The sequence below is a fragment of the Narcine bancroftii genome, chromosome 9, assembly GCF_036971445.1.
Source record: "Narcine bancroftii isolate sNarBan1 chromosome 9, sNarBan1.hap1, whole genome shotgun sequence".
Classification (NCBI taxonomy): domain Eukaryota; kingdom Metazoa; phylum Chordata; class Chondrichthyes; order Torpediniformes; family Narcinidae; genus Narcine; species Narcine bancroftii.
In genome coordinates, this window is record NC_091477.1 from 63,365,883 (window position 1) to 63,381,085 (window position 15,203).

A 15,203-nucleotide genomic window follows, 5' to 3' on the forward strand; every position below is an offset into this window, starting at 1 on the left:
CCTCCAAAGTGGATAACCTCGTATTTATCTACATTATATTGCATCTGCCACTTCTTGGCCCACTCACCTAACTTGTCCAAATCAACCTGAACCCTCCTTAAATCCTCTACACAATTAACCCTGATACCTAACTTGGTGTCACCTGAAAATTTTGAGATGCTGTTTTCTATTCCCTCATCTAAGTCATTGATATATATTGTAAATAACTGTGGTCCCAGCACTGAGCACTGTGGTGCCCCACTAGTCACTGGCCGCCATCCTGAAAAGAACCCATTTATTTCTGTTCTTTGCTTCCTTTCTGTCAACCAATTCTCAATCCATGTTAATACCATACCTCCTATACCATGCTCTTTTCGTTATTACGCTAGTCTCCTGTGCGGAACCTTATCAAATGCCTTTTTAAAGTCCAGATATACCACATCCACTGGTTCTCCCTTATCCACTCTACTGGTTACATCCTCAAAAATTCTAGTAGATTCATCAGACAAGATTTTCTCTACACAAAACCAAGCTGACTGTGTCCGATGGTACTCTCCAAATGTGCTGCAATCGCATCTTTAATAACTGATTCTAGCACTTTCCCCACTACCGATATCAGGCTAACTGGTCTGTAGTTTCCCAATTTCTCTCTCCCTCCCTTCTTAAAGAGTGGGGTTGCGTTGGCCACCCTCAGGAGCTAATCCACAAAAAGTAGCAAGATCAAGACAACATTTGACTGTAAACTGATGGAACAGCCAGACGATGACCACGTTGAACAAATTTTTGCACTTACACTTTGCATTCAATGGCTTTATCATTGCCAAGACCCCCATTGAGACCAAAGGTTCACAGTCTCAACTGAACCAGCCACACAGATTGATTGAAATGGTTCAAAATTTTCCTTCTCCAGTTTGTTGCTAGTGTTGAATGTTGGTCCATAGTCATCAATGTCTTCAGAAATGTGAATGGAAGATATTAAAGCAGTTTATTTTGTAAATGCAATGAGACATATTACAGTAAACCCCTGGTATCCGGAATTCAACAATCAGCAAAAAACGATCGAGGAAAATAGATATAAAAATCAAAATAAATAAGAATACAATAATAGGTAAAAAAAAATACTAAGTTTAAAATTGTAAAAGTAAATTCTCTGAAGTAACACATTAGCCTTTGGTGAAGACGGAATCAAATATCTAGCCAGCAGAGATCCTTGGCCGGGGTTTGCTCATAGCAACTGTTTGAATCAAGTTGTGTGAAAGAGTAATGGTGTCACCCAGGATGAAGGGCTGGTTGATGCCGCTTGCCATTGGAGTGACTCTCTTAAAGTGTCTCTGCTTTGTAAGAGTCACCCCAGTTAGAGGCTTTATCTGTAAACTTAGAGAAGGGTGGTTTAATTTACTATAAGTTTATTGTTAATCTTTTGGGAAGTTCCGTGGAGTGGGATGCAGATGCAGTGATGTTTTTAAAGAATGTGATTGAAAATAAAGTAAAAGGCTTTAAGGTTTAACCTCCTCAGACCTCCAGTCCCTGCAGAGATAGTGAAATTAGTGGAAAGGTTCATTGGGGGGCTCTCTTCCTACTGTGAAGGATGTCGACAACACTCGATGCAGATGAAAGGCAATAAACATTGTGAAGGACTCCACACACCCCTCATGTAAACTGTTCTCCCTTCTACCATCTGGCAGGAGGTACCATAGCACTCAGGCCCTAACATTCAGATTGGGCAAGAGTTTCTTCCCCCAAGCCATTAGGCTCCTGGATATGTGGATAGGGTACCGGGGATTAATACTGGATATGTGGATAGGGTACTGGGGACTAATACTGGATATGTCTTAATATTTTAATGTGTTTAACTTCTATTCCAACTTATATTTATGAAAATATGCTCCATAGTCCTGGACAAACACTATCTTGTCTTTACCGTGTGAGCACAGTATCAACGATAAATAAAGATGACTTGACTTGAGTTTTATAAATTCATGCATGTGAAGCTTATTCAGTGTAAATACAATATACTATTTTTATCTTTTAAACTGTTTATTCTTAATGTAGATATATTAGTTAGGGAGTGTAAAAGTAAGTTTCAAATAGCTGGAAAATACAGTTATTTTGCATCTACCAATCCCCATAGATGCCGGATACCAGAGGCTTTCTTGTATATACAAAATAAAGGAAGTTTAATTACAAGGTAGAACAGTTATACTATGTTCATATTCCAGAGAGAGTGATTAGTGTAATATTGTTTCAAAGCAGGCGCACTGCACAATTTTCTTTTTACTGTATGCCCATAAACATGTATGCTCTGGACTAATTATTTGTTTAAATATACTTCAGGTGCCTTGTGGAATCAGGTGATGTTGCTTTCGTTAAACACACAACTGTGCCAGAGAATACTGACGGTATGTCTGAATTAGATCATAAGACATAACAGAAATATGCTATCAGCCCATTATGTTTGGTTCCTCCAACACCCCACCCCCTCCCAACACCCCCCCACCCCCCCCCCCCCCAACCACCACTGCCCTACTGTCCTACTGCCTAGACTTCTCCCTATAACCTTGATGCCTTGGTTAATCAGGAACCTTTCAGTCTTAAATACACCCATTGACCCACCTCCACAGCCACCTGTGGCTGCAAATTCTACAGATTCACCTCTCTCCAGGTGTTGAAATCCCTCTGCATCTCTGCTCTAAGCGGACATCATTCAATCGTGAAGTTGTGCCTTCTTGACCTAGACTCTCCCACCATGGAAAACAACCTTTTTAAATCTACTCTGTCCATGTCTTTTAATATTCAATACAATAAATAACCTCTGCAAAGTTCCTGCATTCCTCATTTGCAAAAGATTGCCTGCTGATGTAACTATTTCCCCTTGTTTGAGACTCTCTCTCTTGTAGAAATATCTCTACATCTACCCCACCATGTGCTCTCAGAATCTTATCTATTTCAGTTAGATCACATCTCTTTGAACCATTCAGAACTTCTAAAAATCAAACAAAAAGTGAGAAACACAAAATCAAACATATCTGACAACATGATCATCCTAAGATCGCTAGCAGACCTTGGGATTGGCAGAATCTGCAATTTCTGTCGGGCTGTGGGACCTTTAAGAGCTCACTCAATGCAACAACAACAACCACCCAGCAGGAGCATTAAACAGCCCATGCGAGTCAATAACAGTGTCAACATCTCCAAAGATCTGTCCTGGAGCCTTCACGTTGATACAATCTCAACGAAGCTTCACCAGCGGCTATACTTTGTGAGGTGTCACTGAAGACTCTCGTAAACTTCTACAGGTATACATTCTGGCTGGCTGCATCACTACCTGGTATGGAAGTGCCAACTCTCAGGACAAAAATAAATTCTGGAGGGTTGTTAACTTGGCCTGGGACATCACAGGCACCAGACTTCACCATCGAGGAGATCTACATGAGGCAGTGTCTTAAAAAAAGCAGTCTCTATCCTCAAAGACTCCCACCACGCAGGCCAGGCCCTCTTTGCTACCCTCAGGAGAAAAGGTACAGGAGCCTAAAGACAAACACTCAGTGACACAAGGACAGCCTCTTCCCTATTGTCATCAGATTCCTGAAGAATTAATGAAGCAAAGACACTGCCTTACACTACTATTTTTCTTTTTTATAGTAATGCTGTAAGATGGTTATAATATGAATGTTTGCTCTTTGATGCTGCCACAAACACCAAATTTCATGATGTGTTCATGACAATAAATCCTGATCTGATTTAAACATACATAAGGCATGGTAACAGGTCATTCCGGCCCATGAGTCCATGGTGCCCAATTACACCTAATTTGTTTTGAATGGTGGGAGGAAAGCAACGCCCCTGGGAAAATCCACACAGACTCAGGGAGACCGTGCAAACTCCTTACATGCAGTGAGGGATTTGAACCCCGGACCCGATCACTGGCGCTGTAAAGACATTGCACTGACTGCTGTGCCAACTGTGCCACCCTATTCTTCTGAAATCTGTACTGTCTTTAGTTACTCATGATGGAATAGCCATCAGTAGTCATCAGCAATTAACCTGGTAAATCTCTTCTGCCTCCAAGGCTAGTGCATCTCTTAAATATGGGGACCAAAATTCTGTTTACAAAGTTCATTCCTGTTCTGTGCAGCTCCACCTGATTTAAGTTAGAATAATCACTCCTGACCCATATGAATGTTTTCAGTGGTTTTAATTTAGGAAGTTGCACTTCTACATCATGTGTTTAAAACAAATCGAAGCACTGTTTAGTCCAGTGGCTTGGGTTTATGTTTATTAAATCTAAACACTGTTTAGTCCAGTGGCTTGGGTTTATGTTTATTAAATCTAAGCACTGTTTAGTCTAGTGGGTTGGGTTTATGTTTATTAAAAGAGACTCTGTTTGGATTATTCTTCACCGCTGTTCTTCAAGATGCCACATCAGACCTGAAGTTAGGAGACTTCCTACAAATAAGGGCTGGTGGTGGGTTCCTCAACCTCACAAGACTGAGAGTAAAACAATGGTCAAGAATGTTGTGGTTCATGAACTACAGTTGGTGACGACTGTGCACTTGTTGCCCACTCTCTTGAAGACTTACAGGAGATCAGCTTTTCCAGTGCTGCTAAGAGCTACGGATTGACAATCAGCCTGAATAAGATGGAGCTTTTGTACCAACCCCTGGCTCAAGCTGTGAAGAACGAACTGTCCTCATTGATGACACTCGTCTCAATGTTGCCAACAGGTTTTGCTACCTGGGCAGCACAATGACATCCTCAGCTTCTCTAGATGTCAAGATTGAGTCAAGAACCAAAAAGGCCTGCTTTGCCTTTGGTCAACTGAAAGATCGGGTTTGGTCACAGAACATCAGGTTGGCCCCGAAGTATAAGGTGTACAGGGCCATTGTCATATCACCCTTGCTCTATGGATGGGAGATGTGGTGCCCATATCAGAGTCATTTACTTCAGCTTGACCAACTGTAGGGTAGTGTCACCTATGTTCTCTGAAGATCTCCTGCTGAAACAAGGTATCCAATATGAAGGTCCTTTCTCGTTCCGGAATGCGAGCAGTTTCAACTGTGCTGGGCAGGACATGTTGATAGAAAGCCTGATGGATGACTGCCCAAGGACATCTTGTATGGCCAATTGACCAGAGGTTCCTGAAAACGAGGAGGCCAGTGACTGCAATATAAGGATGTTCTACACAGGAGCCGCAAGAAAGCTGTCATTGCCCCATCAGCATGGAAGGATGTGGCTCAAGATCGCTGGTAGTGGAAGGATGCCATCAGAAAAGGTGTGGACGCTGCTGAGAACAAGCTCAAAGAGGCAACAGAGGAAAGGCCCAGGAAGTACCACAGCAGAGCTTCTGCCCCTGCTGCCTCTCCAGCCCTCACCTGCCAAATATGTGGCAAGCAGCCCCCGTCAAAGATCAGCCTGTACAGCCCCTCCAGGAAGCACATATCAAACTCCACAAACTGACTGAAAAGAACCACATCATCCGACGGGAAGGATAACCAGAAGAAGAAGATTCAGAAAGATACCTTTCTGAAATTAGATACATTGGTGGTTTCTAGAGGTGCAACTGAGAGACTGGACTTTACAAACCGGGGCCATAAATTCAATCCCACTATGACACTTGATGAATTTAAACCCAGAAAATAAATTGGAATTTAAAACAAAACAAATGAGCTATGGTGACCATACAATTACCAGATTATCTTTAAGAGTCAGCTTACCTGACTCGATATACGTCTACAGACATGCTCAAATGGCTGATTCCTATGCTCTCTCAATGACCATTAAGATAGCAACATATGCTGGCTTTGCAAGTGGCGTCTATTTTCCCTTTCATTTAACCCAGTTCAATCCTTTGCTCTATATTCTCCCCTCATCATACAATCAGCAAATGCAGATGCAAAATGTTCCTTATTATTTTTAATACATTTTTTGCCCTCCCAGAGCTACCTCAGGATCTACTAATGCCTGACTTCTAAAATTTTGGACTCCCACCCATTCCACAGTAGACCTACAGCATGATTACAGGTCCTTTAGGTCTGTGACCCTGCGCCATCCAACTACACCCAATTGGCCTCAACCTGGTACGTTTTGAAGGGGGGAGGAAACCAGAGCACTTGAAGGAAGCCCACACAGACATGGGAAGAATATACAAATAGACAGCACCGGATTTGTTGTGCTAACTGCTACACTAACCATTACCCCCTTTGGAAGGAGAACCAAAGGAATACAAATGTGATGGGTTGAGCATCCGAATATTTGTATTATCTGCCAAAACACATTCCCATTGTCCCAATCTATACATTACTCAGGAAGGATGCCTTCATTCTATCAAGACTGGTATATTGTAGTACTCAAGACCATAAAAATAGGATGCTTGACATTAGCTTGGATGGTCATATGGATGAGTGTCATAAATAGCAACTGTTAAGTCAAAGACACATCATCAATCCAAATAGCTTTAATCAACATCAATGCACCTTAGGTTCACAACATGTTTGAGGACTATTCTTTTGCATCCTTTATATTGAAGTAGCATTAGTGTGACCATACATTTCAGCCATAAATGCCTTTTGGTTTATTTATGTGAGAAAATGTAAATGACTTAATAGAGACCTACAAGATTATCAGAGGTATAGAGGTGGACAGCCGACATCTTTTTCCCAGGGCAGGAGTAGCAAACACCAGAGGTCATCTGTACAAAGTTAAGGAGGAATGTTTAGTGGGACCAACAGGGGTAAGTTATTTACACAGAGATTTGTGGATGGTGCTTGCAATGCATTGCAAGGGGTGGTGGTGTATGCTGGAACATTAGGGGCATTTAAGACACTCTTAGGCATATGGATGAAAGAAAGATAGAGGGTTGTGAATTAGGGAGGGTTTCATTTTTTGTTGGTACATATGCATAGTTGGTCGAAGGGCTGTACTGTGCTGTAATGTTCTATGTTCAATGTAATTAATGGAAGTTTTCTCTCACTTAGGGAATGGATTATTACCATGGAATAAGAACCTGATATCTTCTAATTACCGTTTGTTGTGCACAAATAATACTGTCGTCAAAATCAATGAATATCTGAAGTGCCATTTGGCTAAAGTCCCAGCACATGCTGTTGTGACTCGACCAGAGAAGAGGGATGAAGTTGTCCAATTGCTGAAAGAGCAAGAGGTGAGTGCAAACTTTTCCTTGCCTGTCTACCTGATGCCAAAAGTTACTCATTTCAAGCTTCAAAATGTGTTTTCTCCAAACTGATTTATCAAAAAGCCTTCAATAAGGCTCTTTTCCTCTAGAATCCCAAACAGCTAATGTTTCTATTGAAAATTTACTAGTTGATAAAAATGCAATTTGGTTGAATCTATGACCTCAGATTCTGATGTTTGATATATATTGTAATGTGTATTTTAATTCCCTCTTTCAGACTGGATGAGTGCATGCATTTTCTTATTCATTGATTATCTTCTGAAAACAATGGTTAAAAAGTTAGATCATCAAAGAAGCTGGTCTTCAAGGAAGGTCAGGTCACCGCATATGATGCTTATAAGCAGACCCTATGACCTCTAAGTGCAGTGCACCATTTCTGTTAATTGATTATTAAACCTTACGGTGACCCATCGATTATAATAGTTGTTCTTTATTGCATTTTTAAAATTTAAATTATTTAAAAAATTTTAGACATACAGCATTGTAACAGGCCACCCAATTACATCGAATTGACATACAACCCCTGATACATTTTGAATGGGAGGGAGGAAACCAGAGCCCCTGGAGAAATCTCACACAGACACAGGGAGAATGTACAAACTCCTTACACTCAGTGCGGGAATTTGAACCCCAGTCCCGATTGCTCGCGATGTAATGGCATTGCATGACCTGCTACACTAACCAGCATATTCTTCATGAGGTTTCTGAACTCCAGGGACACAGGGCAAGCATACGTAACGTCATATTAATAAAAAAAGTTTCTGAGGTAATTTATCCATGTAAATAACCAGCTCCATCGTCCAGAGGAACGCTACCTCGTTCTCACAGTACACTGCAATTGTTATGATATGAACAACAAATAAATGCGTCTTGGCTTGAATTCACTTTTATTGTTTCAGACAGTTCTTCAGCAGGATAATTGAAACTGACATTGAACCAACATTTACTCTACATGTTATATGAATGGTCAGAATGGTTTCCTCATCAAAAGTATCTAATATTCATAATTCTGAGTATCATACTTCAATCTGCCTGAATAGAAATTGAGCTCTCCCTCTATCTCTCAGACATTAATGAATGAGCTCCAGTAGACTGGTCTCTATGAAAAGAGAGTGTGAAATGATCTCTTGATCTTTCCCTCAGGTTAGGATGTTGAGAGTATACTCAGTGAACAGACAATCTTGAACAAGAACCCTTTTTTGATACCTGATAAATGAAATCCTCCAGAGATTGTTAAACGAAAGCCCATCTAAAACCTGAATTACTTTGGGATGTGCAGAGGAAATCTGATGGCCCTTTGCACTGCTGATAAATTTGGGAGTCAGGTACAAGGTTGGCTTGATATATCTGGACTACCAAACACAATATTCCTTTGTCAACAATCTCTCCCAGTCTCTCCCTCTCTCCTTCTCCTCAGTCTCCTTTCCTCCAGCTCCCCATCCTCTTCCCTTCATTTTCCTTAGCCCTCAACCCTCTCCTCCATCATTTCCCAGCTTCTTTGTCTTTTACCCTCCTACCTGTATCTGCCTATAACCTCTCGCTGTTAGTCAGTACTCCTCTGCCTTCCTCATCCTCCCACCTCTCCTCCTCCCCAACCTTTTTTTCCCTATTCCTGACAAAGGGTTCAGGCCTCAAACATTGACTGTCTTTTACTTTATGTGGATGCTGAGTTTTTCCAACACAAATTCCTTTTGTGAATTTACAATAACTTTAGTGACAGGGATTTAGTTGTTCATTTTTAAGCTTAGTTTGGTTTTCTGGTTTCACCAGTAATTCAGGTGTACAAAATTCATTCTGAAATTCAGATTTATATCTATTGTAAATCATGTAAATGCATGTTGAATATCCCTTATCCGAAATGCCTGGGATCAGAAGTGTTTTGGATTATTTGGGATTTTTTTGGATTTTGGAACACCATCTAAAAAATTAATTAATTCATTAATTCATTCATTAATTCATGAATTAATTAATTCATTCACATTACAATACAAATATCTACATATGCATTAACACTCTATCATACACGACCCGTTGTGTCCCGTTTTCTGATCGGGATTTCTGAACTCTATTATGGGACCATGGATGATAAAAGTTTCAGATCTTGGATCATTTCTGATATCAGGTATTCAGATAAGGGGAATGACTTTTCTTGCACATGCTCTGGGTATGGTCGAAACATTTACTTACAACAAATTTTGCCAAATCTTTATTAATTTCCATCACATCCTTCTTCGTATTCTCTTCTGAATGACATTAGATTGTCTGGATTTATAAGTGGATGTAAATAATCCCCTGGTATTTCTGTATGTGGCATACCAAGTGTTTTTCCACACTTCCTGATTTTATTCTTTCATGGTTTTTGTTAATTTCACTTGTCATATTTAAAGAAGTATTCATTGAAATGTGTTAACAGCTCTGTTTTTTTTTCATCTCCTTTCAACCAAATATCAATTACTTGGCATTCCTTCCCCTCTCTTTATAAATTTATTCATTGTGTTCTTTTCACTGCAATTGTTTTGTCATTTCTTTATCCTTGAAGATTTTCATGACTTTGAAAATATGCTAAATAACATAAATAGGGGTAGTATGATTGGCATAGCAGTTAGCACAACACGGTTACAGCGACTGGGACCAGGGTTCAAATCCCGCACTATCGGTACATTTTTCCCCGTGTCTGTGTGGGTTTTTCCCAGGGTATCAGTTTCCCCCCACTGTTCAAAAACATACCAGGGGTGAATTGGGTGTAATTGGGCAGCGCGGGCTCGTGGGCCAAAATGGCCTGTTACCGTGCTGTATGTATGAAAAACATGTAAATTCATCTTGTGTTTTTATTCTGACCTTGACGTATTTCAATGAAAAACATCTCTTGCATAAAAAAAACCCAGAGAAATCGGTAAAGGAAAGCTATATAGTCTGCTCCAACATTCAATGAGATTATGGCTCAGGGTTTTCAAAACTTCTGCTTTTCTAGCAGGCCAACAATCTTAAGTATTTTAGCTCTAAATATGCTGACTTACTTGGTATTCACAGCTCTCCAAGGTAGAGAATTCCAATGATCCATGTGTTTTTTTCCCCAATCTCAGTTGTGGAAAACCCTATTTCAAGCCATGGCCCTCATCTTCATCTACCCATTATGTCTCCTCTGAATCCTATTAAATCAGATTGCAACTCAATTCTTTGAACCACTTACTCAGGCTTAACCTGAGTAGACTTTCCGATGACACTCTGTCATTCAAGAGCAGATGAATGAACTTTGGCTGCACTTTCCCTCAATAAGATCCAAACTGTACAAATTATCCAGGTACAGTCTCATTCAATCCCTCTATAGATGTAACCAGGTTACCTTACCCTTCAGAGTCATTCCTCTTGATAATGATATTGAGTTTATTGTCATGTACATTGCAAAAGTACACGTGCGCCAAGGGCAATATTCCCTTTGCCTTGTCTCACAACATTTAACGCTCATATCTTGTTTAACTAATAGTCTACTTTTCAGTTTTTCCTGCCATTATATTTATCTTCACAGGCACTTGCATACTCTTTGTACATTCCCTCCTGCCCCAGTGTCATTAGCCTCCCTTATTCTCAGTTTCTCAACTCAGTATTCCAGTATTTTGCTGCTTTATATGTGACAAAATTAGAGAAGTAAGAGGGGGAGATGTGGCATTACTTGTCAGGGAAGTAAGCACTCAGCAGCACTGAGGCAAGATAGATTGGAGGGCTCATCGAGGGAGGCAGTGTGGGTAGAACTAAAAAATAAGAAGGGTGAGGTTACTATTATAGGGGTATATTATAGGCCTCCAAATGGGGAAAGGGAACTAGAAGAGCAAATGTGCAAGGAAATAGCTGATATGTGCAGTAGGAATAGGGTTGGTTGGGGATTTCAATTTTCCAATCATAGATTGGGAAACACAGTCAGTGAGAGGGCAGGATGGCTTAGAGTTTATACAATGTGTTCAGGACTGATTTTTGCAGCAGTATGTGGAGGCACCCACTAGAGGGGGAGCAGTATAAGATTTGTTGTTAGGGAATGAAATAGGGCAGGTGACGGAGGTGAGCATTGGGGAGAACTTTGGATCCAGTGATCATGGGTCCATTAGCTTTAGCTTAATTATGGAAAGGGATTGGTCGGGTCTGAAGTCGAAGGTCTTCAAGTGGGGGAAGGCCAGATTTGAAGAAATGAGAAGGTATTTGCAGAGAGTTGTGTGGGGTTATCTTTTTGTCGGAAAGGATGTAGAGGAAAATTGGAGGGTATTGAAAGGTGAGATTTTGAGAATACAGGATCTTTATGTTCCAGTCCGGCCGAAAGGCAAGACCAAAAGTTCAAGGGGGACGTGGTTTTCTTGAAAAATTAGGAAGTTGGTTCGGGATAAGAGGGAGGCCTCTGCTAAATATAAGAAACAGAAGATTGATGAGATGTATGATCATTACTTAGATTGCAGAAAGAACCTTAAGAGGAAAATTAGGAAGGCAAAAATAATGTATGAGATGTCCATAGCTAGTAAGGTGAAAGTAAATCTTAAGGGTTTTTACAGATATGTGAACAGTAAATGGAGGGTTAAGGATAGAGTAGGTCCACTGGAAAATGGGAACAGTGGACTATGTGAGAAACCGTATGAGGTGGGCGAGATATTGAACAATTTTTTCTTGTCTGTATTCACGAGGGAAGGGGACATTGAACTATGTGAGATAAGTGAGGCAAAAGGCTTAGTTATGGAAAGGATAGGGATTAGTAAAGAGAGAATTTTGGAGCTTTTAGGGTCAATAAAGGTGGATGTCTCCTGGTCTTGATGGGACTTTTCCAAGGTCAGGGAGCAAATAGTGGGGGCTCTGACAGTGATTTTTCAATGATCACTGGAGGAGGGTGTAGTTCCATTGTTTAAAAAAGGCACAAGGTTCAGGGCAAGTAATTATCAGCCAGTAAGTTTGACTTCGGTGCTGGGGAAAGTTATGGAGGGTATTCTTAGCGATAGAATGTACAAATATCTGGATAGGCAGGGATTCATCAGGGGCACCCAGAGCGGGTTTGTGAAGGGAAAGTCATGTTTGACGAATCTTGTTTGAGTTTTTTGAAAAGGTGACAAGAAAACTGGATGAAGGTAGGGCAGTTGGCATGATCTATTTGGAATTTATTAAGACTTTTGATAAGGTTCTTCATGTAAGGTTAGTAGGAAGGTTCAGTCACTAGGGATTAATAGAGAGATAGTGAGATGGGTTCAGAGGTGGCTGGAAGATAGACAGCAGAGAGACATAGTGGACAACTATCTGTTAGGATGGAAGCCTGTGACGAGCGGTGTACCTCAGGGATCGGTGCTGGGTCATCTGTTATATTAATGATTTGGATGAGGGGGTGGTTAAATGGGTAAGCAAATATGTAGACAATATGAAAATAGGGGGAGTGGTGGATAGTGAGGAAGGTTTTCTTGGATTACAGAAGGATTTACTTTGTTTGGAAAAGTGGGCTGAAAGATGGCAGATGGAATTTCATGTAGACAAGTGTGAGGTGCTGCATTTTGGAAAAAATAACCAAAATAGGACATATGCAGTTAAGGGAAGGGCATTGAAGAATGTAGAGGAACAGGGATCTTGGAGTTATGGTACAGAGTTCCTTGAAGGTGGATTCCCATATAGATAAGAAGGCATGTGGTATGCTGGCCTTCATAAATCATAGCATAGAGTATAGGAGCTGGGATGTGATACTGTGATTGTTTAAGACATTGGTGAGGCTAGGTTTGGAGTATTGTGTTCTGTTCTGGTCTCCAAATTGAAGGAAGGATATAGATGAGGTGGAGAGGGTGCAGAGAAGATTTACAAGGATGTTGCCTGGCTTACAACATCTAGAATGCAGAGAAGGATTAAGGAGACTGGGACTTTATTCACTGGAATGTATACAGTTGAGAGGGGATTTGATAGAGGTATTTAAAATTATGAAGGGAATAGATAGACTAGATGTGAGTAGACTCTTTCCTCTGAGGACAGCGGAGGTTGGAACAAGAGGGCATAAGTTAAGGGTAAGGGGCAAAACTTTAGGAGAAATGTTAGAGGATGCTTCTTCACTCAGATAATGGTGGCAGAATGGAATGATCTTTCAGAGGAGATAGTTGCGGCAGGGTTCTTTCTGTCATTTAAGAGAAGGTTGGATGTGCACATGGATATGAGGGGGTTGGAGTGTTATGGGCAGAGAGTGGGAGGGGGTAACTAGTTGAGTTGTTCAAGTGAACTGGTGTGGACTCGAAGAGTCGATATGGCCTGTTTCTGTGCTGTAAATTGTTATATGGTTATATAGTTATATTTCTCGTAGATGTGCTCTGCACAGAACTCTTGATCTATCAGATTTCACGTGCCAAATTAAACATGGCTGATTTAAAATTCCTTCCTTCCCCCTCTATCTCCTGACTTCATCTGCACATCTTTTCCCTCCCCCCATCACCACTTCTCTCTCCACTCATCTGTTTCCATCTAGCACCTACCAGCCCTTGCCTCACCCTCCCCACCCATCTCTTTATGCTGGCTATCTTTATACAGGTGGGAGTGTAAAAGACAAAGAAGCTGGGAAATGATGGAGGAGAGGGCAGAGGGCTAAGGAAAATGAAGGGAAGGGGCTAGGGAGCAGAAGAAGGGTAGGGAGAGAGAGAGAGAGAGAGAGAGAGAGAGAGAGAAGGTGGTTAACAAAGGAATATTGTGTTTGGTAGTCTAGATACATCAAGCCAACCTTGTACATGTCCTAATGCAGGACAAAATGTGGATCATCTCTGCTTCCACAGACGCTGCCTGACCCATTGAGTTCTTCCAGCATTTTAGTTTTTTCTCCATTTATCCCACCTTATATTCCGTTAACTGGCCCTCTGAACATTAGTTTCAATGCCTTTATCTTAATTTGTTCTGACAAGCCCTGAGGTTCTTTTCTATGTTTTAGCGAAATTATACTGGCAGCTTTGACTTTGATGCAAATCTTGGTTTTCAGTTCTGGATATCTACCCCTATCAGGATGTGTCTGATACTGGCAAACCACATTCATCTAGATGCCTTCAGAATATAATCAGTCCTATTACTGTAAATTGTTGGATAGCACTGGGGACTGACAAATTTGTTTCTAATTCCAGGTTAAACACGGAATTAATGGAACCCAGAAAAACATATTTGAGATGTTCAGCTCCAAGATGTTAGGGAAAGACTTACTCTTTAAGGATTCCACTCAGTGCCTTATTGAAATCCCCAAGGCAGACCAGACATCTTTCCTGGATAAGAAATATCTGAATGCAATGGAAGCACTCAATAGCTGCCAACCTCCTGGTAAATATTGATGAAATACGAGTATATTCAGCATATTTTTTTCTTTGATAGTTTGCATGTATGCATATCGAAAAAACATGGGATTTGTAGGTTAATTGCTGTTTTGGGCTTGATGGCGACTAGCATCAACCACATGAGACAGCGGGCAAGTAAAACACTAGTTTTAATAGGCTAATATATACAGCTAGGCCTTGCCTCTGTGCAAGCCTAGGTCAGAATGAATGAGAATGAGCTGCGACTGATTTATAAATACAAGGCCACCAGGTGGTGGCCCCTGGTAACCTAGTGGTGTAATAAGATGCCACCACATTCACCCACCCTTAAAAATAATTTTGGTCTCCCTCCCCACCCCCCTTCTTCTCTTTTCCATGTGTTCATAAGTCCAGTATCTGGCGAAGTTTTCTTTTCCTCCTGGATCTTCGGGGTACTGGGGCAGGGGTGGTGGAGGGTATTAAGGGTCAAGGGTCCTGACATTGGGCGGGAATATGCTGAGGGGGTGTAGGACTTCCCGTTAGGGTACTGGTTGTTGGGGGTGTGTTGTTCGGCAGGGTCCCATGGGGTGTCGTCTGTCCTGTTGTCCATCATTCTTTGTGCTGGTCCGTAGGTGTCCGTGATTCTCCCATGTCGGCCACGATTCCTTCCCACTGATCTGTAGGGGTCTGCGGCTCTCCTGCATCGTCCACTGTCCCTTCCTGCTGATCTGTAGGGGTCGGCTCTCCTGCATCATCCACAAGTCCGG

The 15,203-nt window shown here is 41.3% G+C and overlaps 1 protein-coding gene across 1 annotated transcript in view; it reads left to right on the forward strand.

Moving 5' to 3' along the window:
- LOC138743706 (serotransferrin-1-like) overlaps positions 1-15,203 on the forward strand; it is a 91,222-nt gene that overhangs the window by 66,101 nt on the left and 9,918 nt on the right. The window contains exons 14-16 of the mRNA XM_069899330.1: positions 2,314-2,378; positions 6,954-7,138; positions 14,275-14,464. Of these exons, the coding sequence (XP_069755431.1) occupies positions 2,314-2,378; positions 6,954-7,138; positions 14,275-14,464 (440 nt within the window). The remainder of the gene's footprint in view (positions 1-2,313; positions 2,379-6,953; positions 7,139-14,274; positions 14,465-15,203) is intronic.